This window comes from Phyllobates terribilis, unplaced genomic scaffold (assembly GCF_046119375.1).
Source record: "Phyllobates terribilis strain yellow unplaced genomic scaffold, ASM4611937v1 Scaffold_2__4_contigs__length_985480577, whole genome shotgun sequence".
In the NCBI taxonomy this organism is placed as follows: domain Eukaryota; kingdom Metazoa; phylum Chordata; class Amphibia; order Anura; family Dendrobatidae; genus Phyllobates; species Phyllobates terribilis.
Genome location: NW_027362762.1, coordinates 709,623,052 through 709,646,814, shown reverse-complemented (window position 1 = coordinate 709,646,814; position 23,763 = coordinate 709,623,052). Strand labels below are relative to the sequence as shown.

Below are 23,763 nucleotides of genomic sequence, written 5' to 3'. Positions count from 1 at the left end.
TAGTACCTCAGGGTGTCAACTGCCCACTTGATGGCCAGGCACTCCTTTTCCACAATAGCATAGTTTTTTTCACAAGCCAAGAGTTTTTTGCTTAGCTATAACATGAGATGTTCCTCCCCATTTATTTCTTGAGACAACACGGCTCCTACCCCGACTTCTGAGGCATCCGTGTGGACTATGAACTCCTTATTGAAGTCAGGGGCAATCAAAACCGGTTGCTTACACAGAGCGAGCTTCAATTCCTGGAACGACATCTCAGCCTCAGAAGATCAATTGGCCATTGCCGTCTTTGTGCCTTTCAGTAAGTCAGTCAGTGGTGCGGCTATGATGGAGAAATTCGGGATAAACAGAGGATAGTACCCCACCAGTCCTAGAAACGCTCGAACCTGTTTTTTGAAGGCCGGTTGTGGGCAATTCTGGATTGCTTCCAACTTCTTTAGTTGCAGCTTTATTTCACCCCTTCCAACAATATAGCCCTGTAACTTCGCCTATTCTTTCACCATAGCTCTCTTCTTCGGGTTAATGGTAAAACCGACCTTCCTCAGCGCATCCACAACTGCCTGGACCTTCTGTAGGTGACTTTCTCAATCTGGACTAAAGATCACGATGTCGTCTAGATAAGCGGTGGCGTACTTCCTGTGCGAGGCTAGGAACCGGTCCATGGTCCTCTGGAAGGTAGCTGGGGCTCTCTGCAAATCGAACGGCATCTGGGTGTACTGAAAACACCCGTCGGGTGTAGAGAAGGCAGTCTTCTCCTTGGCACTTGGAGACAGGAGGATTTGCCAGTATCCTTTTGTTAGATCCAGGGTACCAGGATCCGCGTACCCGGTGGCCCTGGTAGACGAACTTATTGAAAGGCTAGGGCCAGCCAGGGGATGCACCTGGCTGGCCCTAGCCTTTCAATAAGTTCGTCTACCAGGGCCACCGGGTACGCGTCGAATTCAGACACTTTGTTTAGCCTTCTGTAATTGTTACAGAACCGCCACTCTCCGTCCGGCTTTGGCACAAGCACAATGGGGCTGAACCAGCCACTCTTTCACTCCTCAATGACGCCCAGGTTCAACATTCTCCGCACCTACTTGGAGATTACCGCGCGGCGGCCCTCGGGGATTCGATACGGCCTCTTCCTCACCCGTACATGCAGTTCCATCCGGATCTCATGTTCCACAACCTGCATGCACCCTGGCAACTTCTAAAACAGGTCTCAGTTTCGCTGAAGCAACTCTTGGCACTGTTGCTTCTGGGCCGGTGACAGGGTCTCTTCTATTGCGACATCATTGGCCTTGGCTTCAAGATGGACCTCCAGGCTTATCGGTTCCACCGATTTCCTATTCTGCCATGGTTTGAGCAGGTTAATGTGGTATACCTGGTATGGCTTTCTTCTTCCTGGTTGGTGAACCTTGTAGTTGATGTCACTCAACTTTTCGACCACCTCATATGGCCCTTGCCATTTGGCCAGGAATTTACTTTCCACTGTGGGGATTAACACCAACACCCGGTCTCTTGGGCTAAACTGTCTCAGCCTCGCCATCCGGTTGTAGACCCGGGTTTGGGCCTCTTGGGATTGAAGGAGGCTCTCCCTCACAATTGGCATCACCTTCTCTATCCGGTCCTGCATTTGGGCCACATGCTCGATGACGCTCCTGTGGGGTGTTACCTCGGCTTCCCACATTTCCTTTGCGATATCCAGCAGCCTGCGAGGATGCCGGCCATATAGCAGATCGAAGGGGGAGAATCCTGTAGAGGCCTTGGGAAGTTCTCTACCTGAGAACAGCAGGTAGGGGAGTAGACAATCCCAGTCTTGGCCATCCTTTTCCACCACCTTCTTCAACATGTACTTCAGGGTCTTGTTAAATCTTTCCACGAGGTCGTCCATCTGCGGATGGTGCACTGAGGTTCTGAGCTGTGTAATTTGGAGAGCCTTACACAACTCCCTCATCACTTTTGACATAAACGGGGTTCCCTGGTCCGTCAGGATCTCCTTTGGCAAGCCTATCTGGGAGAAGATATGGACTAGCTCTCTGGCTATACTTCTGGTGGAGGAGTTTCTCAATTGTACCGCCTCCGGATACCAAGTCGTATAGTCCAGTACTATCAGGATGTATTGGTGCCCTCGGGTCGACTTAACCAAGGGTCCAACAAGGTCCATGGCAATCCGGTCAAACGGGACCTTTATAATAGGTAGTGGCACTAGAGGGCTCCGGAAGTGGGACACTGGAGCAGTTAGTTGGCAGGTGGGACAGGACCGACAGTAATTAATAATCTCTCTGTGACACCCACGGAAGTAGAACCTCTGTAGGACCCGCTCCAGAGTTTTGTCTTCACCCAGATGCCCCCCTAAGACATGAGAGTGGGCTAGGTCTAATACCTTATGCCTATAGGGACCCGGTACCACCAAATGCTCTACCACTTCCTCTCTCAGCTTAGTGACCCGGTATAGGAGTTCCTTAATTACTGTAAAATATGGGTACCTGGTGTCAGCCCCCGACTTTTGAGCAACCCCATTTATTACAGACACACTCTCATAAGCATTTTTCAATGTAGGATCCTGCAACTGTGCAGCACCAAAATTCCCACCCAGAAACCCCCAATCTCACCTTCTTGGGTCCCTGCCTGGTCCTCGTCACCAGCAAGGACACATAGGGGGAATTCATCTGACTCCGACTGCGTTGGACATTCCAGAAGGTACTCCTGGCTCCTCCCTGAGAAATGTGGTACGTCTGTTTTATGCCATAAGTCCCAGAACAGGCTAAAGTCCCACCCTATTATTACTGGTTGTAACAGGTCTACTACTCCAACTTCAATGGGACTCAGAGCGGCAATTCATATTTATAGACGCTCTAGCAAGAGGGTAGTCTTTGGGGCCCCCCTGGATACAACGGACGCCCACGTTTTTCCTGGGGATCAACTAGTGGGGAAGTGTGGCCCTTATCAGAGTCACCAAACTCCCTTAGTCCAGGAGAGTCCCGTCACCAGTATCTCATTTATTGGTACGGGACATGCCTGCGGTCCCTCACCGAGCTGATAGTCCACACTGCAGGCGGGGTAGGCATAAAAGCCATGTCCCAGGCTACAGTCCGTTTGTTCAGAGGTCAGGGGGCAGCGGGCAGCTATATAACTTGGGCCGTGACACCTCCAACAAATAATCTCTCCCGCAGGGACCTTGGGCATCACATCCCCAGCCCCTTTAGATCTTGGATGCCCCACCCCCTTTAGGGCCTCTGCTCTTGATTTTGACCCCCAGCATGGAGTGGGCTGCTTTCCCAAGGAACCCTTGGCCCCGTGATACCTCTCGACCAGACCAATCAGTTCATCAGCATTCTGGGGATCACCCTGGGCAACCCAAGTCTGCATTGGCCTTGGCAGCGAATGTCCATAACCACTCACTCTACCATCTGTGCAGGGGTAGAGGATTCAGGCTGCAACCATTTTTGGACCAGGTGCAATAAGTCAAATATTTGGGAGTGAGGGGATTTCTCACGGAGATACGCCCAGCGATGGACCCACTGCGCCCTGGCAGTCATTGTAAACCCAGGCGCGCCAAAATTTCTGTTTTTAACTTCCCATATTTCTTGGCGTCTTGCAAGGCCAAGTCATAGTAAGCCTCCTGGGGCTGCCCCGTCAAGTATGGTGCCAGCACCTCTGCCTATTGCTCTGGCTGCAATTTCTCCCCCTCTGCCACACTCTCAAAAACAGTCAGAAACGCCTCAACGTCATCACCTGGGGTCATCTTTTGCAAAGCACTTCTTACCGTCTTCCTGACATGTGAGTTATCACCTGGACTTGGGGGAGAGGGCGGCTTCTCTGCTGTGGACCTCCCCTGCTAGGGGTTCCATTTGGCGTTGCTGCTGTTGGATCTGCTGCATCAGGAGTTTATTTTTCTCCTACTGTAAATGATACTGCTGCTGCATGTGCTGCTGGCTCTGCAGCTGCTGCTCTTCGTGCTGATGCTGAAACTGCGCCTGCTGTGCCTGCTGTTGCTATAGCTGCTGCTGGTGCTGCGCTTGCTGTGCCTGCAACAGATGTTTGAGCAGGTCCTCCATCTTGTCCGGCGTCACTTGTTAGCTTATGGCAGACTTCACTCAGGACATGCAGCACCTCCTGTAACAGTCACACGTGTTCGCTGAGAGTGTTGCCTGCAATTCTAACACTACCTGTGGTAAAGTGGCTTGCTTCCCTGTACACGAAGGTAGACACGGAACACTGTCTCTTTAAATTTTCGGGTTAGTTTATTAAGCAACATAAACTAACCAGGAGTCCATAAAGTAAACAGAGCCCATTTGGCATAAAGCAGGGTATTTTCTGTGACACCCCAGGGGTCTGGTTGTCACAGTGATAGAGATATTACATCTGAGAGCAGGTGGGAGGTCCTTTGGTCAGGGATCCTGTGCATGCCACACCTCCTGCCCAGCCTTGGGAGGGGAAGAACTTCCCCTGTATAAACCCGGGGCTGAGGCAGGGTTAGTGAGTTCAGGAAGAGTAGAGACAAGAGCAGCATAGGAAGCAGCAGAGTCACAAGGAGTCAGGGGCTGGCAGCTAAAGAGCTCGCCCTGACTAAGAAGATTCTTTACCGGACCCGGAGTCCGAGGCTGTGGGGACTAACTTCTACCCAGCAGCAGAATCCGTCAGGCAGGGGATTTCAGGTCCCCTGGCCCAGAAGCCCGAAGGCCCGGTCGCACGCGTGGGACCAGCACCGCCATCGTGGAGCGGAAGCCATTAGAAGGCCCCGAGTCACCGGCCATACGGGTGAGCACCACACGGTACACTCAGGGACGTGGGCTACTTACATCAGCTTCTAGCAAGGTAGCCAGAAGAGTACAGTCAGCTTGGGAGGCCTACAACTACGCCTGGCCAGGGGAGATCCCATCTGCTCAAGGACTGACCAGGCCCCGTTCGCTAGCAAGTACTCCGGGAGGGTCTATCGTTGTTACCAGTAAAGACCCTGAACGCTACCATACCGTCTCTGAGTGGTTCCTGCTACCCCCATCATCCACGTCGGCTGCCCTGAGGCCATACCCCTCCCGTTGGGGGTTATACTATCACGCTGCACCATCCTTCCACCGGCCTCAGCGGTCTGCCCTGCAGCAGCAGCCCCCTGGCTGCATTCAACGGGTGGCGTAGTCATCAACCATTTTCTACCGCTAACAGACTGCCGTCCAGTTTGACTCCCTGGGCACGGACCGGGTCACCGCCACGAGACTACAACCCTAAACAGATCCGGCTCCGGGTAAGCTCCCGCGTGCGCAACGCAGCGCGACACAGGCCCAGGGGCGCGTCAACTTTGGCGTAGTCGGCAGGATTTCGTGCCCGCAACCACCGGGTACTGCGTGCCTGAAAAGCAAAGACTGTTCAAACTTACCAGTGGTGAAGGTTTCCCGCCATCCGGCGCCATCTTCTACCTTCTTCCCGCCATCCGTGGAGTTTTCCCGCCATTGGACGCCATCTTGAGGACGCCGCGCGGGAAGAAGAGGGGCGTGGACTCCGAAAGCGCGCGAGAACTGAAGCCCCGCCTCACGTCCGGACGTTGCGTAAGGTCCTGGAAGGAGCCCAGCAGACGCCGACGTCACAGGAGCGCGACGGAAGGTCCTCAACCCTGACGATCCACTGCGGAGCCGCGGCCTACGGAAGAGGATCATCGCAAGGTAGGCCACGGTCCACTAGGGGGGAGGAAGATGTCGGATACGGAGGAGAGCTTCACTGCCTCAACCCCCGCCAGCGCTACCGCTGCTGCAGTTATGCCCTTCACCATGCCCTATATCCCGGGAGCAGCTTGGCTACCCCAGTACTCAGGGGAGTCACATACCCTGCATGACTTTAGAGAAAAGCTGGATAGCCTCTTCCAGGTGTACCCCCTCACAGAAGAGCAAAAAGTGAGCATCCTGGTGGCCCAACTAACCGGGGCAGCCAAAAGGGAAGTAAAATCCTGGCCACCTGGGAGGAAGACTGTCGCAGGGATACTAACCCGGCTGAAGGACACCTTTGATACCCGCACCTCAGCCGAGATTAAGCTTAGATTCTACGGGTGCAAGCAGCGAGCGCATGAGAGTATAAGGGACTATGCACTAAACCTACAAGAGGCCCTGAGGGCCATAAAGCAGACCGACCCTGATGGGGTGGGAAACGAGGACAGGCTGTTGACTGAACAATTTATAGAGGGTTTATATTGCAATGCCCACTGAACCCAGTTGCGGGCAATGGCCTTACAGGATCCCCATCTGGACTTTGCACAGTTCAAGGACAGAGCCATCCGGGTGCTCCGAGAACCGGCACCAGGTGGCGTTGTGACCCACAGACGCCCCACTACCACTTACTACCAGGAGGCGGCGCCCTTGTCAGCAGGGCCTGTGGGAGCTGATGCGCAGGCTTTGGACAATGACCCGGCTCCAGACCTACACCATCAGGTCCAAGAGCTAGCTAAGAGCGTTGCTGCGCTAACCCGAACTGTGCAGTCTTTACAGGTTTCCACCCCAGGGAAGATCCAGCTGGCATCCGGACCGGAGGACATCCCGTGGCGTCGACCAAGGAGGACCCCACCGGCCAGAGGAAGACCCAGTGACCGATACAGTGAGGACGGACGACCCATCTGCCGCCGCTGCAATCAACCCGGACATATGGAAAGGTACTGTTCTTTAAACGGGCACAACCTGGGGTAGAGGGCCAACCCCCAGGAAAAAGATCACCAGGCCCATCGAACTGGCGCGACAGATATGTGGGAGGACGTCCAGTCTTGCCTGTGGTACTGGATGGCATTCCCATGAGTGCCCTACTGGACACCGGGTCACAGGTCACCACCATCCCGTACGTGCTCTTCAAGCAGTACTGGAATGACTCGGATATTACCCGCTACCCTGACGACGACTTGAGTATCATCGCCAGCAATGGTCAGCCCGTGCCACAGATCGGATTTAAAGAGGTGACCATCAAAATTGGTAGAGTCGAACTGGCCGCACAGGGACTGATCATTGTAGATATTGACAAACATGAGAGTCACCCAAAAATAACTCTAGGAACTAATGTAATTGAAAATTGTCTTGCAGAGGTGATTTTCCTTTTACAGCAGGTTGCCAAGAATGCCAGCTCCGGCGAGCAGCGGGTGCTCCAGAAAGAGATCCGGGCACTGATGCAACGGCAACAAGTGGAACTCTCCGGCGGTGAGATTGGTAGCGTAAGAATGTGTGACCCTTTTCCTATTGCCATGCCCCCAAAAAGTGAAATGATGATTTGGTGCCGGGCAGCTATTGGTCTGAGAGGTAGAGATTACCAGGCAATGGTAGAACCAGTTTACTCAGACAGTAGGCCCACCATTTTGACAGCACGGGGGGTGGTCAATGTACGCCATGGGAGGGTGCCCGTTCGCATAATAAATATCGGGGAGAGGGAAGTGTACCTGCCCCGGTATGCCACGCTAGCCAAATTATATACCACTAATCAAAATTCTATACAATCTGTGGAACCCTTGCCTCCATCTCACCCGGAGGAAGGTAACGGCTCTAAGAAAGACATGGAGGACTGGTGTCAGCAACTACATCTGGGTACTGACTCCACTCCCTCACACCAGAAACAAGGAGTCTATCGGGTGGTTCAAGAGTATGAGAGAGTGTTTAGTAAACACCCGTTAGACTTCGGGCGAGTCAAGGGGGTAGAACACCGCATCCCCACGGGAGATCATCCTCCCATAAAAGAGAGGTATCGACCCGTACCCCCTGCACATTACCAACACGCCAAGGGGATGCTTAGAGACATGAAGGAGGCTGGGGTAATCCGGGATAGCTGTAGCCCCTGGGCAGCCCCACTAGTTTTAGTCAAAAAGAAAGACAACACCATGAGGATGTGTGTAGATTACCGGAAAATCAACCGTATCACACACAAGGATGCGTACCCCTTACCAAGGATAGAGGAGTCATTGGCTGCTTTAAGATCTGCTAACTTCTTCTCTACCTTGGATCTCACTAGCGGGTACTGGCAGGTTCCTGTAGCAGAGGCGGACCGGGAGAAGACCGCATTCACCACCCCGATGGGACTTAGCGAGTTCACCTGCATGCCGTTCGGACTCTGCAACGCCCCAGGAACCTTCCAACGATTAATGGAGTGCTGTCTGGGCCACAGAAACTTCGAGACGGTCCTGTTGTACCTGGACGATGTCATCGTATACTCCAAAACGTATGAGGACCACCTGAAACACCTGGCGGAGGTGTTCGAAGCTCTGGCGAGTTACGGCCTAAAGGTGAAACCCTCCAAGTGTCACCTCCTGAAACCAAAGGTGCAATACCTGGGACACGTGGTGAGCGCTGACGGAGTGGCTCCCGACCCCGATAAGATCACCGCAATCAAAGGATGGCCAAGCCCTTCCAGCGTAAAAGAAGTGCGGCAGTTCCTAGGGTTGGTAGGCTACTACCGAAGGTTTATTCCCGGTTTCACCAAAAAGGCGGCGCCTATGCAGGACCTCCTGATAGGCCAGTCCCGGAAGGCCAAGAACCAGAAGCTGCCCTTCAAATGGGAAGAGCTAGAGGAAGAGTCCTTCCGCCAGCTGAAGATGGCCCTCACGGGGGATGAAATCTTGGCGTATCCGGACTATAGCCAGCCCTTCATCCTCTACACCGACGCCAGTAACGTCGGGCTAGGAGCCGTACTGTCCCAGATTCAGCAGGGGAAAGAGCGAGTAATCGCCTATGCCAGCCGAAAACTGCGACCCACCGAAAGGAATCCCGAGAATTATAGCTCATTTAAGCTAGAGTTCCTGGCCGTGGTATGGGCAGTCACCGAGCGCTTTAAGCATTACCTCGCTTCTTCCCGGTTCACCGTATACACGGATAACAACCCGCTGACACACCTGGACACGGCAAGACTCGGTGCCCTGGAGCAGAGGTGGATGGCCCGTCTGTCCAACTACGAGTTCACAATTAAATACCGGGCAGGGCGCTCCAATACCAACGCGGACGCCCTGTCCAGGATGCCCAACCTGCCGGACGGAGGAGAAGATCCGGAGGGACTGGAAGAAGTTGAACTCCCTGCGTTCCACCGTCATGGGACTATCCAGTATTCCCACCGGGTAAGGAGTAAGCAGGCTGCTACGTTGAACCCCTTACCTCACTACAACTGGGCGGAAACGCAAGACAGCGACCCTGCCGTCCGACTGGTGAAGGAGATGCTGACTCGCCCGGAGGCTAGCCTGGAATCAGACGCTCCAGAGGAAGCCAAACAACTATGGGCAGAGAAGAGTCGACTGTTCCTTTACAAGGGGAAGTTGTGCCGCAGAAAGGTTAACTCCAGGACGCATGAACTACTCTGGCAAGTAGTGGTGCCACGAAGAGACGCAGCCATGGTGATGGAGGCATACCACGACGGAGCTGGACACTTCGGGTGGAAAAAGCTGGAGTTCCTGCTGCGCGAGCGGTTCCACTGGGTAGGCATGAGGGGAACCATCGAGAAGTGGTGCAGAGACTGTGGCCCGTGCAATCTGAGAAGGAAGGACCGGGCCAGCCAGAAGACTCCCCTGCAGTCCATCGTCACCCGGCAACCGTTGGAACTGGTAGCCTTGGATCATGTAAAACTGACCCCCAGCAGAAGTGGCTACGTCTACGCGTTAACCATCGTGGATCATTACTCCCGGTTTCTGGTTGTCGTCCCCGTCAAGGACTTAACGGCTCGAACAGCAGCTAGAGCCTTCCAGCAGCACTTTTGCCGTCCACACGGGTACCCGGACCAAGTGCTGACGGACCAGGGACCTGCCTTTGAAGCGGAGGTCTTCCAGGAATTCTGCAATCTGTATGGCTGCCGGAAGATAAGGACGACACCCTACCATCCGCAAACTAATGGACTTTGTGAGAAAATGAACCAGGTGGTAATGGATCTTCTAAAAACGTTGCCCCTGGAAGAACGCAGTCTGTGGCCTGAGAAGTTGCCCGATCTGGTGGACCTATACAACCACATCCCGGTAGGTTCCACCAACTGTACCCCGGCTTACCTAATGAGGGCAAGACCTGGTAAGTTACCTGTTGACCTGGAAATGGGAGTCCTGACGCCCGAGGACACTTCACCAGAAACAGACTGGGACACAGAGAGGCAGCAGCAGTACCGGAAAGTACAGGAGAGCGTGGAGCGAAGTCTCTGTCAGGCTAGGGAAAGACAAGAGAAGACTTACAACCAGTATGCTCCCGCTGTTCCCCTGGTACCCGGAGAGCAGGTCTTGAAGAGGAAGAGACGGCTCCACAAGTTGGACGACCAGTGGGAGAAGGACCCGTACACCGTACTGCCCTCAAGCCACGAGAACCCGAAGGTCTGTACCATCAGTAAAGACGGAGGGGAAACCACAGCCATTGTATCCCGGGACCACCTGAAGAAGTGCCCCGAACAACTGAGGAACCCTGAGGAGGAACAGGAAGACCATCGACCCGTGGAAGAAAGGGAAGATATGGTTAGTACCGTGCTCGGGGACTTCCCTCGGTCTTGGACTCAAGTCAATGGTGCAGTTGTGGTACCCATACTCACCTTCCTCCAACCATCATCCCAAGAACCTACGGAGCAACGGGTAGAGCTGGAAGAGCAGCCGGTCCAGGAGGCAGAAGACTCCACCCAAGCGGAACAGGAGAATCCACCCTCTGCTTATAGTGAGCCTGCCGTACCCCTAGTGAGACAAAGAGCCGGTAGACAGCTGCCCAGTTTACCCTTGACAGCTCCTACACCCTGTAGTTCAGGGCCAGACAGTCAGCTCCGTAGGTCCACTAGGGCCACTAGAGGCCAGTTACCCGCACGTTGGAGGATCTAAATATTTAAGTTGTTTTACAATGTTTACCTGTTTATTGTTGCTTGTGTGTAATTTTGTGTTTCTAGTTGTATTTAGGAGTCTTCGGTGGATTTACCGGGAATCCTTTGTATATAGTTGGAGCGTAACCCAGGATGGACTAGAGACTGTTAAGGACTCGGGGTAGGACAGACCCCTACCTGGTTACGTCTCCCTGTGTTGGTGAAATGGACACCTTTGCTTTTCTTCAAAGACTGCACCCGGTTGCGGACATCCGTGACCATCTTATTGTGTTTCCTTATTGTATTTTATTGTTCTTTGATATACCTTGTTATATTTTTCTAAAAAGTGTTTAGTCCCGGAGTACTAAATTTCACTAGGGGGGAGTGTGACACCCCAGGGGTCTGGTTGTCACAGTGATAGAGATATTACATCTGAGAGCAGGTGGGAGGTCCTTTGGTCAGGGATCCTGTGCATGCCACACCTCCTGCCCAGCCTTGGGAGGGGAAGAACTTCCCCTGTATAAACCCGGGGCTGAGGCAGGGTTAGTGAGTCCAGGAAGAGTAGAGACAAGAGCAGCATAGGAAGCAGCAGAGTCACAAGGAGTCAGGGGCTGGCAGCTAAAGAGCTCGCCCTGACTAAGAAGATTCTTTACCGGACCCGGAGTCCGAGGCTGTGGGGACTAACTTCTACCCAGCAGCAGAATCCGTCAGGCAGGGGATTTCAGGTCCCCTGGCCCAGAAGCCCGAAGGCCCGGTCGCACGCGTGGGACCAGCACCGCCATCGTGGAGCGGAAGCCATTAGAAGGCCCCGAGTCACCGGCCATACGGGTGAGCACCACACGGTACACTCAGGGACGTGGGCTACTTACATCAGCTTCTAGCAAGGTAGCCAGAAGAGTACAGTCAGCTTGGGAGGCCTACAACTACGCCTGGCCAGGGGAGATCCCATCTGCTCAAGGACTGACCAGGCCCCGTTCGCTAGCAAGTACTCCGGGAGGGTCTATCGTTGTTACCAGTAAAGACCCTGAACGCTACCATACCGTCTCTGAGTGGTTCCTGCTACCCCCATCATCCACGTCGGCTGCCCTGAGGCCATACCCCTCCCGTTGGGGGTTATACTATCACGCTGCACCATCCTTCCACCGGCCTCAGCGGTCTGCCCTGCAGCAGCAGCCCCCTGGCTGCATTCAACGGGTGGCGTAGTCATCAACCATTTTCTACCGCTAACAGACTGCCGTCCAGTTTGACTCCCTGGGCACGGACCGGGTCACCGCCACGAGACTACAACCCTAAACAGATCCGGCTCCGGGTAAGCTCCCGCGTGTGCAACGCAGCGCGACACAGGCCCAGGGGCGCATCATTTCCAGACACTGACCACCTCCTGAGTCAAAAGGCTGGCTCTTTATAGCCCAAAACCATGCCCTGGAGTGGAGATAGGGTGGATGGCGTCCCTCCCAGCACTTAGCCATCCACCTGTAAAGCATGCCCTTGTAAACCTGGCTATTAACCCTCTTTGCACCTAATGTGCAGGAGAAACTTCCATGTTTCACATCAGTGAAGCCAATAGTCTCAGTGAAACATATCTGCCCTCCAGTATTCTGCCAGTGACTTTGTCACACCCCATACAGTGTAGTGCTCCCATATATTGTAGCGCCCCCATACATTGTGCCCAGTTTGTGCTTCTGGTGATACACCCCATAAATTGTTAAATGCTCTCTCTCCACTACAATAATGCCAAACATATGGCCGCTTACTGTGGTTTAGGCACAGTGGGGCTCAGAAGGAGGGGAGCATTTGGATTTGGCAGCGCAGAATTTACTGGATTTTATTTGAGTGGCTGGGAGCCATGTCGCTTTTTCAGAGTCTTTGTTCTATCAATAACGTGGGAATCCCCTATAATTCCAGTGACAGATGACGGACGTGAGTGGGGGCTGGTTTTGTGTGGGATAAATTAGGGTTTTATTGGTAACATTTTGGAGTACATAATATATTTTGATTGCTTCCAGAATAAGGCTGAGATCACATTCTTGTGTTCTACGCTGAACACTTACATCAGGGTTTCCATGTAAATCCCACAAAAATGTGATTCAGATGAAACCCCCGACAGAACCACCCACCATAATGAGGCAGATAGAGACACTTTGGGCTCTGTTTGGCGTCTCCTCCGGTGGTATCCTTATTTTTAGGTGTGCACAGATCTGTGGTCGCTCACACATGTGAGCTAAAAAGACGTCTAAAATGATGAGACACTGCCGGAACACAGATCAGTCCAAAGTGACTCCATCTCCCTCATAAGTGAGTGGTTCCTTCTGGGGTTTTGTCTGAATCGCCGGTTTTGGAGAATTTGCACTGAAACCCCAACGTAAACACTCAGCGGAGAGTGCAAGATAAATGTGAGCCGAGAATTATTCCGATTTTTGGGAGGCAGAATGAACATATAGATAGCAGTACAAGAATAGTTGATATTTTTATTTTTGCGCAGTTCACCATGCGGTATAGGTGACAAGGCGGATTTATTCTTCAGGTAGGTGCGATTACAGCAATATCAGATTTATTTAGTTTTTTTTTTTAAGTTTTGCGGCTATCACACAGTAAAAACGCTTTTTTATAAATAAGTATTTTTTTTTCGTTGCCATATTCTGCGAGCTGTAACTTTTTTATTTTTTGGCTAACAGAGCTGTAAGAGGGTTTATTTTTTGTGGGATGAGTTGCAGATTTTTTTGGTAGAATTTTGGGGTACATAATATCTTTTGATCACTTTTTATTTCGATTTTTCAGACACAGAATGAACAAAAAACAGCAATTCAGTTATTGTTTTTATTTTTTGTGCCGTTCACCGTGCGGTTAAAGTAATAAGACCAAATTGTTTGTCAGGTTAGTACAATTACAGCGATTCCAGATTTATAGTGCTTTTTTATGATTTGCTATTTTTACAGACTAAAAACAATATTTTACAAAAATTAATTTGTTTTTGCATCATCATATTCTGAGAGCTGTAACTTTTTTATTTTTTTGGCTATTGAGCCATATTAGGGCTTTCGTTTTGTGGGATAGTTTGGTGTTTTCATTTATATAATTTTTTTTTACATAAGAATTTTTGATCCCTTTTTATTCACTTTTTTGTGAGTTGACATTTTGGTGTGTTTTTTTTTTACAGCCTTCACCAAGCGGAATAAATAATGTGCCAGTTTTATAGATTCGGACATTCTGGACACGGTGATACTAGTTATTTGTACTTTTTTTTGTTTATTTTTGTTTTATCACAAAAGCTACACATCCGCCTCCTATTCAAATCAATAGGAGGTGGATGTGTAGTACCCTGCCGCAGCCATTATCAGAAGACAGAGCAGCTCCACAACCGAGCAGTATCGGCCAGTGACCGCCGCTGCCGACACAGAGGACAGCAGATCAACGGCGGTGACTGGTGTCGGACGACTGATCAGACATTGACGAACTATCCTAAGGATAGGTCATCAATAAAAAAGTAGTGGACACCCTCTTTAACATAGACTTTTTTTCCAAAAAGGTTTTCTGCCCTCACAAGTAAGTTTTATATCTCTATTTCTATGACCATCTAATAATTTAAAATATTGGATCATACATGTAACATTTATGTCGTATTAAAGGGAATCATTCATCAGGTTTTTATGACCCCATCTGAAAGAAGAATGATGTAGGGTTATAAACCCTAATAACAGCATCACTTACAGAACTCCTTGCTGCAGTTTTGATAACATCCCTGTTTTATTTGCTGCAGATCTACCAGTTCTCTGAATGCTTAGCTCTGCATAACCCCGCCCACACCACTGATTGGCATCTTTCTGCCTATGCACAGTGTATATAGAAAGCTGCCAATCAGTGGTGGGAAGAGGGCTATACAAAGCTTATTGATATGGAGGACTACATGGCAGCAGGTTTACTAGTCCTCTAGTGATAATCTCCTAATGACAAAAATACAGCAAGCAACCTAGTAAGTGACACATCGCTGGAATCAGTGTCTCTGTCTCTACATCATGTTGCTCTCAGATTAGGTGGCCAAAACTTGGAGACATTCAAAAGGAATTTTACTGCAATAATCTTTACAATATTAAGAAAATAATATTCGGATGATTATACAAGGAAAACCATTACTTTGGTCTCCTACCTCTGTCTCTTTCCACTAGTTGACCCAGACGCCCTGTTGCCCTGTGTAGAGACAATCTGACAATGAACCGTTCCGAGGAGCAACATAAGGCACATTGGTCCAGTCTGCTCACTCGCGCTTGCAACGGGAACCATGCAGTACAGCACTATAGCTGTCACTATAAAAAATGATATATGAACATAAACTAAGTGGATACAAAATGGAAAACAGTGCATTAATCATAAAAATCCTTATAACATTTCTGAAGACTTTGGCAGCATAAAGAAAATGAAAAAAAAGAAAGTAATTCTATCTCAGCCCACACGTGATATCGGCAGCCAAGAGTGTGGGATGTGCAGTAACAGTGGAAAATAGAGATAAGATACCACGAAAACTACAGGGGGGATGGATCAGCCTAGTACAATTTCTGTGCTGTTCAGGTGAGGAACCTCAGATAACAGAATCTTCATTTTCTTCAATGGTTTTATCTGTTTTTTTTTATGATATATTATAAAAATACACATGTATCAAATAATAGCTGCTATTTCTTAACTTTATTAAATTTAAATAAGTTTGTTTTAAGTTGTTTTTAACTCCTGTCAAATGACAAACATACCAGAGATGAGTGGCTCACGTTTGGTCACCATGACTATTCGATCCAATATCCAGCGCATGTGCAGGAGCTTAGTACACTTCATCACTAGTGATGAGCGAGCACTAAAATGCTCGGGTACTCATTGTTCAAGTCGGGCAAATTGTAATGCTCAAGTGCTCGGTCCGAGTAATGAGCCCAATGTAAGTCTATGGGAAACTTGAGCATTTTTCCGGCGGCTACCCCCGGCGGTCTTCAGAGGGCCTAAAAATTGTCCAAATCGATAGGAGCATTGCTCAAATTACATGGGAACAGAATGGAGAAGACCCCTGGAAGCATTTCTGACTTCCAGGTCAATGCTGTCAACAATGTTGGCTGAGGTATTACGCCACTTTTACGGACTCACAATAAAACATATAAAAACTAAACCAAAATAGATTTTCCTGGGAAATATGTTAAGGAACATCCTTTCCAGGGTAATGACTTGTATATAAGGTAAAATAAATATACAAAAACAAAAATTCTCCTCCACACCTTGGGCTATGTTCACACGTAGTGTTTTTGATGCGTTTTTGCACTTTTACATTGCTTTAAACCAAGACAAATGCATTCACAAGGAAATGTCATTTTAACATTTTACAACCTTATCTGGCCATGTGGTGTGTGACATGTCATCAGACACATCCTGTTTCATTTATGATGGAGGGACTCTGAAAGTCACAAAGCCTATATTTAAAGGGCCATCAGGCAACCCTTACTATTCTTAAAGGGCCAGCAGTCGGTCCTCGCTATTGTTAGAGAGCCATCAGTCGGCTATGCTTTGTTTTTCCCATTATTAGCGAGTGGTTCTCCTAATACCCCTTTGAAGAGACATAAAGGAGGGTCTCAGTATAAAAAAAATGTTCCCATTATAAAGGAGCGGGTCTCCGATAGTGGTAATGCCCATGCTGTGACTGCAAGGGCTGCCAAAATTTGGGGAAAACCCCAATAACAATTTAAAGATACATAGAGCTGGGTCTCAGTAATGACATGTTCCCATTAGAAAGAAGAGGGTCTACTATACAGTTATAGCGTATGCAGTGAGTGCAACGGCTGCCAAAATTTAGGAAAAACCTCACTAACAATTTAAAGACACATAGAGCTGGGCCACAGTAACAAGTACAACATGTTCCCAATAGAAAGGAGAGGGTCTGCTATTCAGTTATAGGGTGTGCAGTGAGTCGGCTTCCAAAATTTAGGAAAAACCCCAATAACAATTTAAAGACACAAAGAAGTGGGCCTCAGTAACGACATATTCCCATTAGAAAGGAGAATACTGTTTGCCTATGCAATGACTGCAATGGCTGTTAAAAATTTGGAGGCACTCCAATGCCCCTTGCAAAAGACGTTGAGGTCAGAGGGTCTCCTGAAAACAATGTTCCCATTATTAGGGAGTGGGTCTCCCAAACTGTTTGCCTATGCAGTGAAGCAACAGCTGCCAAAAATGTGGAGGACCTCCAATGCCCCTTGCAAGAGACGTAGAGATCGGAGGGCTTCCTGAAAACAATGTTCCCATTTTTAGGAAGTGGGTCTCCCATACTGTTTGCCTATGCAGTGAAGCAATGGCTGCCAAAAATTTGGAGGAACTCCAATGTCCCTTGCAAGAGACGTATATATGTTGATATGGTACATATGGTGGTGATATGGTGGTGGAGGATGAGGATGCGGAGACGGAGGCGGACAAGAGGAAATAAACAAAATCAGGAAGCGTATACCCATGTCTGGGTGTGAAGACAGAGGTGCATGGGAATCGAGTTAGACCTCCCAAAAAAAGACACTGTATCTGAGTTTATTTTACGCTGCTATCATTTGGTGGTGTTGAGAAGTCTGGCCCAATCCAGCCCTTGTTCATTTTTATAAGAGTCAGCCTGTCAGCATTTTCAGTTGACAGGCGGATGTGCCTATCGATTATAATTCCACCAGCAGCACTAAAAACCTGCTCTGACAAAACGCTAGCGGCAGGGCAGGCCAGGACCTCCAAGGCGCAGAGAGCCAGTTCATGCCACGTGTCCAGCTTGGATACCCAATAATTATAAGGCACAGAGGAATCACGGAGGACATTGGTATGGTCGGCTAGGTACTCCCTCACCATCTTCCGAAACTTGGGAGAGTACCCCACGCCTCAGGGCCTGTGCGATGAGAGGGTCTGAGAAATCTGTCCCAGACCTTTGACAGTGTTCCTTTGCCTCTGCTGGATTGCATTTGTGTCTCCCTCCTCTGTACTCCTCGATTGTCCAATGAACTGTGACATGCTGCCAGCATTTTCAGATGGGAATTTTTTTAATAATTCTGCAACAAGCGCATTCTAGTACTGCCCCATTTTATTAGGCCTATCCAGCGTGGGAATAAGAGACAGAAAGTTTTCCTTGTAGTGTGGGTCTAGAAGTGTCACCAACCAGTAATGACTGTCACCCAAAATTTGGACAACGCAAGGGTCACAGGAAAGGCAGCATAACAAAAACTCAGCCATGTATGCCAGACTGCAAAGAGGCAAGACTTCTGTTTCCTCACCAAGAGGACGACTGACCATGCTCTCCTCCTCATCCTCATCCTCTTCCTCCTCTTCCCTGTCCTCAGGCCATCCACGCTGAACAGACGGTATTACAGTTGTGCAGGTAGAACCATCTACCGCGCAGGAAACTAGCTCCTGTTCTTCCTCCTCTTCCTCATTGCCACCCAATCCACGTTGGGATGAGATGAGGCTGGGCTGTGTGCAATCACCCTGTATGGTTCCTTGCTCCATCTCATCGTGCTCCGTCTGCAATGCATCCTCTTTGATTGTGAGCAGAGAGCATTTCAGAAGACAGAGAAGTGGGATGGTGACGCTAATTATGGCGTCATCGCTGCTCACCATCTTGGTGGAGTCCTCACAGTTTTGGAGGATGGTACATATGTCTGACATCCATGTCCACTCCTGAGGTCTTATGTGTGGAGTCTGAACTGAATACCGACGGTCATGTTGATGCTGGTAGTCAACAACTGCCCTCTTCAGCTCACAAATCCTTTCTAACATCTGCAATGTAGAGTTCCAATGCGTTGAGACATCGCAGATCAGTGAGTGAGGTGAAAGCTTCAAAAGCTGCTGAAGCACGGCAAGTGCGGCGGAATCTGTAGCTGACTTTCTAAAATCGGCATGGCACACAGGCGGCGTACTTTGACAAGCAGATCTGGCAGATCCGGGTAGGTTTTGAGAAACCGCTGAACCACAAGGTTAAGCACATGGGCCAGGTATGGTACGTGTGTGAGCTCGCCTTGCCTCAGAGCCGCCACCAGGTTCCTGCCATTGTCACACACGACCATGTCTGGCAATAGGGTCAGCGGTGTCAACCACAGAACTGCCTGCTCTTTCAGAGCTGTCCACAACTCTTTAGCATTGTGCAGTTTGTCACCTAAGCATATTAGCTTCAATATAGCCTGTTGCCGCTTGGCCGAGGCAGTGATACTGTGCTTCCAGCTTGTATTAGCACCATGCCAGATCTCTGCTCTGACAGGCAGGGTCTCTGGTGTGTCACTTCACTCACCCACGCTGCGGTCGATGCTTCCCTTTCTCATGTTCTGCCAGCTTCCAGCAGGGCCTCCAGCCAAGCCCTTAGGGCACGCACGTGTGCTCCCACACTCTTAAAGGGTGTGCGCATGCACTTGCTATTACCTCCCCAGCCAATGGCTGTGGGACATTACGTATATATTGCTTCCTCCCCACTGGGGAGGTGCCTGAGCAACCTTCTTGTTCTGCAGTCTAAGTTGTGTAAGGTTGCGTACCAGTTCTTGCTGCACTCTGGTGCAGAGCCTGCCTGCTGCACCCTGGTGCAGATTCTACCTGCTGCACTCTGGTGCAGATCCTGCCTGCTGCACTCTGGTGCAGATCCTGCCTGCTGCACTCTGGTGCAGATCCTGCCTGCTGCACTCTGGTGCAGATCCCGCCTGCTGCACTCTGTTACAAACTCTGCCTGCTGCACCATCCAGCCTTTCCTACTGGGTCCAGCTTCTGCACGTCCATTGGTCTGTCCTGGAGTGGCACCTGGCGTTCATCGGGAGCCAAGTCTAACCTCACCATAAGAGTCTCTAGTGAACAGTCCGGTGCTCGCTTAGTCATGCCCCTCCAGGCTCTCCGCGGTCCGTGGCACAGTGGTTACACAAACCACGTCCGTGACAGCTTGCGACTGATGTGGTCATTTCGGAGATGAAGGCTGAAGAGGAGGAGGTGCAGGAGCTGTAGAATATGGGGGCAACCCTGATTGACCCAGGGCCCGCAATCCTCGGCGTCGGGAGGACCTGTTCTGTCCAAAGGTCCGACTGGGTCCTGGCTTCCACTATATTAACCCAGTGTGCCATCAGTGAGATGTACCGTCCCTGCCCACAAGCACTTGTCCACATGTCCGTAGTTAGGTGGACTAGACCAGTAACTGCATTGTTGAGGACACGGCTAATGTTGTGGGACACGTGCTCATGTAATGTGGGGACGGCACACCGGGAGAAACAGTGGCGGTTGGGGACTGAGTATCAACAGACGGCCGCCGCCATCAGGTTGCAGGAAAGATTCCGTCTCCATGAGCATAAAAGGCAACATTTCGAGCACAAGCATTTGTGAAATGTGTGAATTTAGCAGTGTGGCCTGTGGGGCGTTGGCTGCGTATTTGCGTTCCAAGGACTGGGGTAGGGACAACTGAACGCTGCACTGGGACAAGGACGTGGACGTGCTTGCTAGTTGAGAGTGTTCAACGACAGGTGCAGGGCGGGAGGCATCTTGGCATGCGCCATGGACAGAGGATTGGCGTGCACACACAACAACGGAACAAGCAGTGGTGTCACCCGCAGACACTGTTGCTGGACCCTGGGGTTCAGCCCACTTAGTCGGGTACTTTGCTGCCATGTGCCTGATCATGCTGGTGGTGGTCAGGCTGCTAGTTTTGCTCCCCCTGCTGATACTGGCCTGGTAGGTGGTGCAAATGGCCTTTTTGGGGTTATCTGTAGAGTCTTTAAAAAGTAACCAGACTTGGGAAGACCTAACAGTTGCACTGGCAACTTCCATCGTGTTGGCGTTACGAGGAACACTTTCCCGCCTTGTGTCAGCGGCGACCACACTGCTTCTTCCTGCCTGTTGTGGTGCTATGCCTCCCTCCCCGTGTGCTGCTGTCCTCGTTCTGTATGTCCCCCTGTCAGGTTGGGTTAGTTACTATATCATCCACCACCTCATCTTCCACTTCCACGCCCTGGTCCTCCTCCTGACTTTCTGGAAATTGTGTCTCATCATCATCATCATCCACCTCTTGCAACAGTAATTGTACTTTCCCACCATCGCCTTCGTGTGACCGTGGCTGCTCCAATATTTGGGCATCTCTACAAGCGTTTTTCTCTTGACTCACTTGAAGCTGGCTGGGCGAGAGGCCAAAATCTACAAATGGAAAAGTCAACAGCTCTTCTGAGTGTCCAAGTGTGGGATCAATTGTCTCCGGGCACTCGGCATGATGGGAGGAAGGAGGATCAGGGTGAGGAATATGCGGTCCAGACTCACAGCTACTGAGACTGGACCGTGTGGAAGACAGAGTGGTGGTGGTGGTGGTGGCAAAGTGACTGGAAGTATCTGCTATCCAAGGATAGCATCCAAGGACTGCTATCCAACCAACAACCTTTTGACACTGCTCTGTGTTCAATAGTGGTGTACTGCGGTCCCCTAGTAATTAGGACAGGAAGGTCGAGCAACAAGATGTGGGTGTTTGTTGTGGCACAATTTCAGCTTGCCCATGTCCACGTCCTCGGCCTCTGCATACACCATCACGTCCACTTCCCCGGGCCCTTGCCACGCACCTTGCCCATTTTTAATGGAGGACAATATTTTCCACGTTCATGAGAAATGGCTGATTTTGGAATGCAGTTATATTTGATATGTCTGACAGAGAACCACTATTTTAAATAGCAGGCCTGTAATTTACTAATATTATTCTACACAGAGACCTAATGTGAATAGTTTGACCGACACACTGCAATAGAATGGAAATGGAAGAAATGTCTGATTTTGGAGCAGTCTTATAGGTGATATGTCTGACAGAGAACCACAGTTTTAAATAGCAGGCCTATAATTTACTAATATTATTCTACAGAGACACCTAGTGTGAATTGCTTGACCGACACAATGCAACAAAATGAAAATGGAAGAAATGTCTGATTTTGGAACAGTCTTATAGGTGATAAGTCTGACAGAGAACCACAGTTTTAAATAGCAGGCCTGTAATTTACTAATACTATTTTTCACAGACACCTAGTGTGAATAACTTGACCAACACACTGCAACAGAATGGAAATGGAAGAAATGTCTGATTTTGGAACAGTCTTATAGGTGATATGTCTGACAGAGAACCACGTTTTTAAATAGCAGGCCTATAATTTACTAATACTATTCTTCACAGACACCTAGTGTGAATAGCTTGACCGACACACTGCAACAGAATGGAACTGGAAGAAATGTCTGATATTGAAACAGTCTTATAGGTGATGTGTCTGACAGAGAACCACAGTTTTAAATAGCAGGCCTGTAGTTTACTAATACTATTCTTCACAGACATCTAGTGTGAATAGCTTGCCTGACACACTGCAACAGAATACAAAAGGAGGCCAATATTTTCCACGTTCAGTTCAAATTTCTGGATTTTTATTGCAGAAATATGGAACAGATCTGGCTTTATTCTGCAATGAGAACAAGCAGATGGAGCAGAAAATGGTGTACTCTGGATTGCTTTTTAAGCAAATAACCAGGATTAAGATAAAAAAAAAATTGGCCCTGGCCCCTGATATCTGGGGCTATGTCTACAAATATCTGTAATTATTACAGAAGTGGCAGACAGGACGTTCAATGGACCCTCTTGGACTGTATCATACACTGTAGTCTGCCACATACACTGCCTGCCGGCCTAGCACTGATTAAATGCAGCTGGATTAGTCCTCAGAAGGACTGTTAGTTCAGATGGATATATATATATGTTGTGAAATACTTATACTAACAGGACGTTCAATGGACCCTCTGGTGCTGTATCGTGCACTGCAGTTTGCCACATACCCTGCCTGCCTGCCTAACTCCTGTTATCACCACTGAATATATGGAGCTGGATGAGTCCTCAGAAGGACTGTTAGTTCAGTTGGCTATATATATGTTGTGGAATACCTATACTAACTATAAACAAGCAAATCTCTCCCTGACGCAGCAGCACCTCTCCCTACTCTGCCTGTTTCCGGGGTAGACTGTGACGAGCATAGCGACGCCAGGTCTAATATAGACCTAATGATGCTGTGCGGCCAGCCAATCACTGTAATGCCCACAACCAACATGGCTACTCCATTACAGTGCATGGCAGGCAATCCCTGCATGTTCATTGCCTCTCTAAAGAGCGCCAAACACACAGGGAGTGGACCCGAGTACCCGCCCGAGCAACCCGGAAATACTCGCCGAGCACAGTGATGCTCGGGTGAGTACCGAGCAGTGGCGAGCACGTTCGCTCATCACTATTCATCACATCATTGAGTACTGTGCTTTCATTGTACAAATATTGTTATACTTTTGGTTATTTTAACTCACTTTTACATATTTAGGGCTCTGCCATTTGATAAAGGGGGCTTTTTTTAGCTCTGAAATGCAATGTGTTTTGGAGATACTACAATAAAGAATTCTTATCGGATCTCGACCACAGTCTGCATGCCCCATTGTGACAACAATCTGTCCATGATTTCTAGGTACGCCATATGCAGGTGTCTGCATAACATTTGTCATGGGTTTGTGTGGCTCAACTAAGTTGTGGGGTGAGGACAGGCAGTGGCTGCAGAGAGGATTATATCTTTGTCTACGGTAGAGTTGAGCCCATTATAGAACAAGCCGTCAAGGTGAGCACCCACCTTGCTTCACCACTCCTGTTACTTTGTCTGTCCAAACATACTCACCCGATGTGTGCCTTTTTTTTGGAGTTCATTTTTTATGCGTTCCTTAATGGTAGCATGTTTAGGCTACTCAGGCTGCACACAGCAGCATGAACAACATGAGGCCCGGCATTGTTAAAAAAAACAGCTTAGGTCACTTTGGAGAAATGGATTTACCACTGTCATTACCAAATCAATTAAACACCGAGCTGTTAGTGTACCTGGTGAAAAGACTATAGGGATCATACTACCATACATTATGACATCCCACATCATAATCCTTGATGTAGGATCAGTGTGACGCTCCCTCGTGGAGGCTTCTCTGTGTCGTTGCCTATGTGATCTCCAGACCAATCTCTGGTTA

At 49.6% G+C, this 23,763-nt stretch overlaps 1 protein-coding gene across 3 annotated transcripts in view; it reads right to left on the bottom strand.

Moving 5' to 3' along the window:
• Positions 1-23,763, bottom strand: part of PHTF1 (putative homeodomain transcription factor 1) — a 383,734-nt gene that overhangs the window by 248,962 nt on the left and 111,009 nt on the right. For all 3 annotated transcript variants that reach the window (XM_073667168.1, XM_073667167.1, XM_073667166.1), the window contains exon 6: positions 14,888-15,044. In XM_073667168.1, coding sequence (XP_073523269.1) covers positions 14,888-15,044 — 157 coding nt within the window. The remainder of the gene's footprint in view (positions 1-14,887; positions 15,045-23,763) is intronic.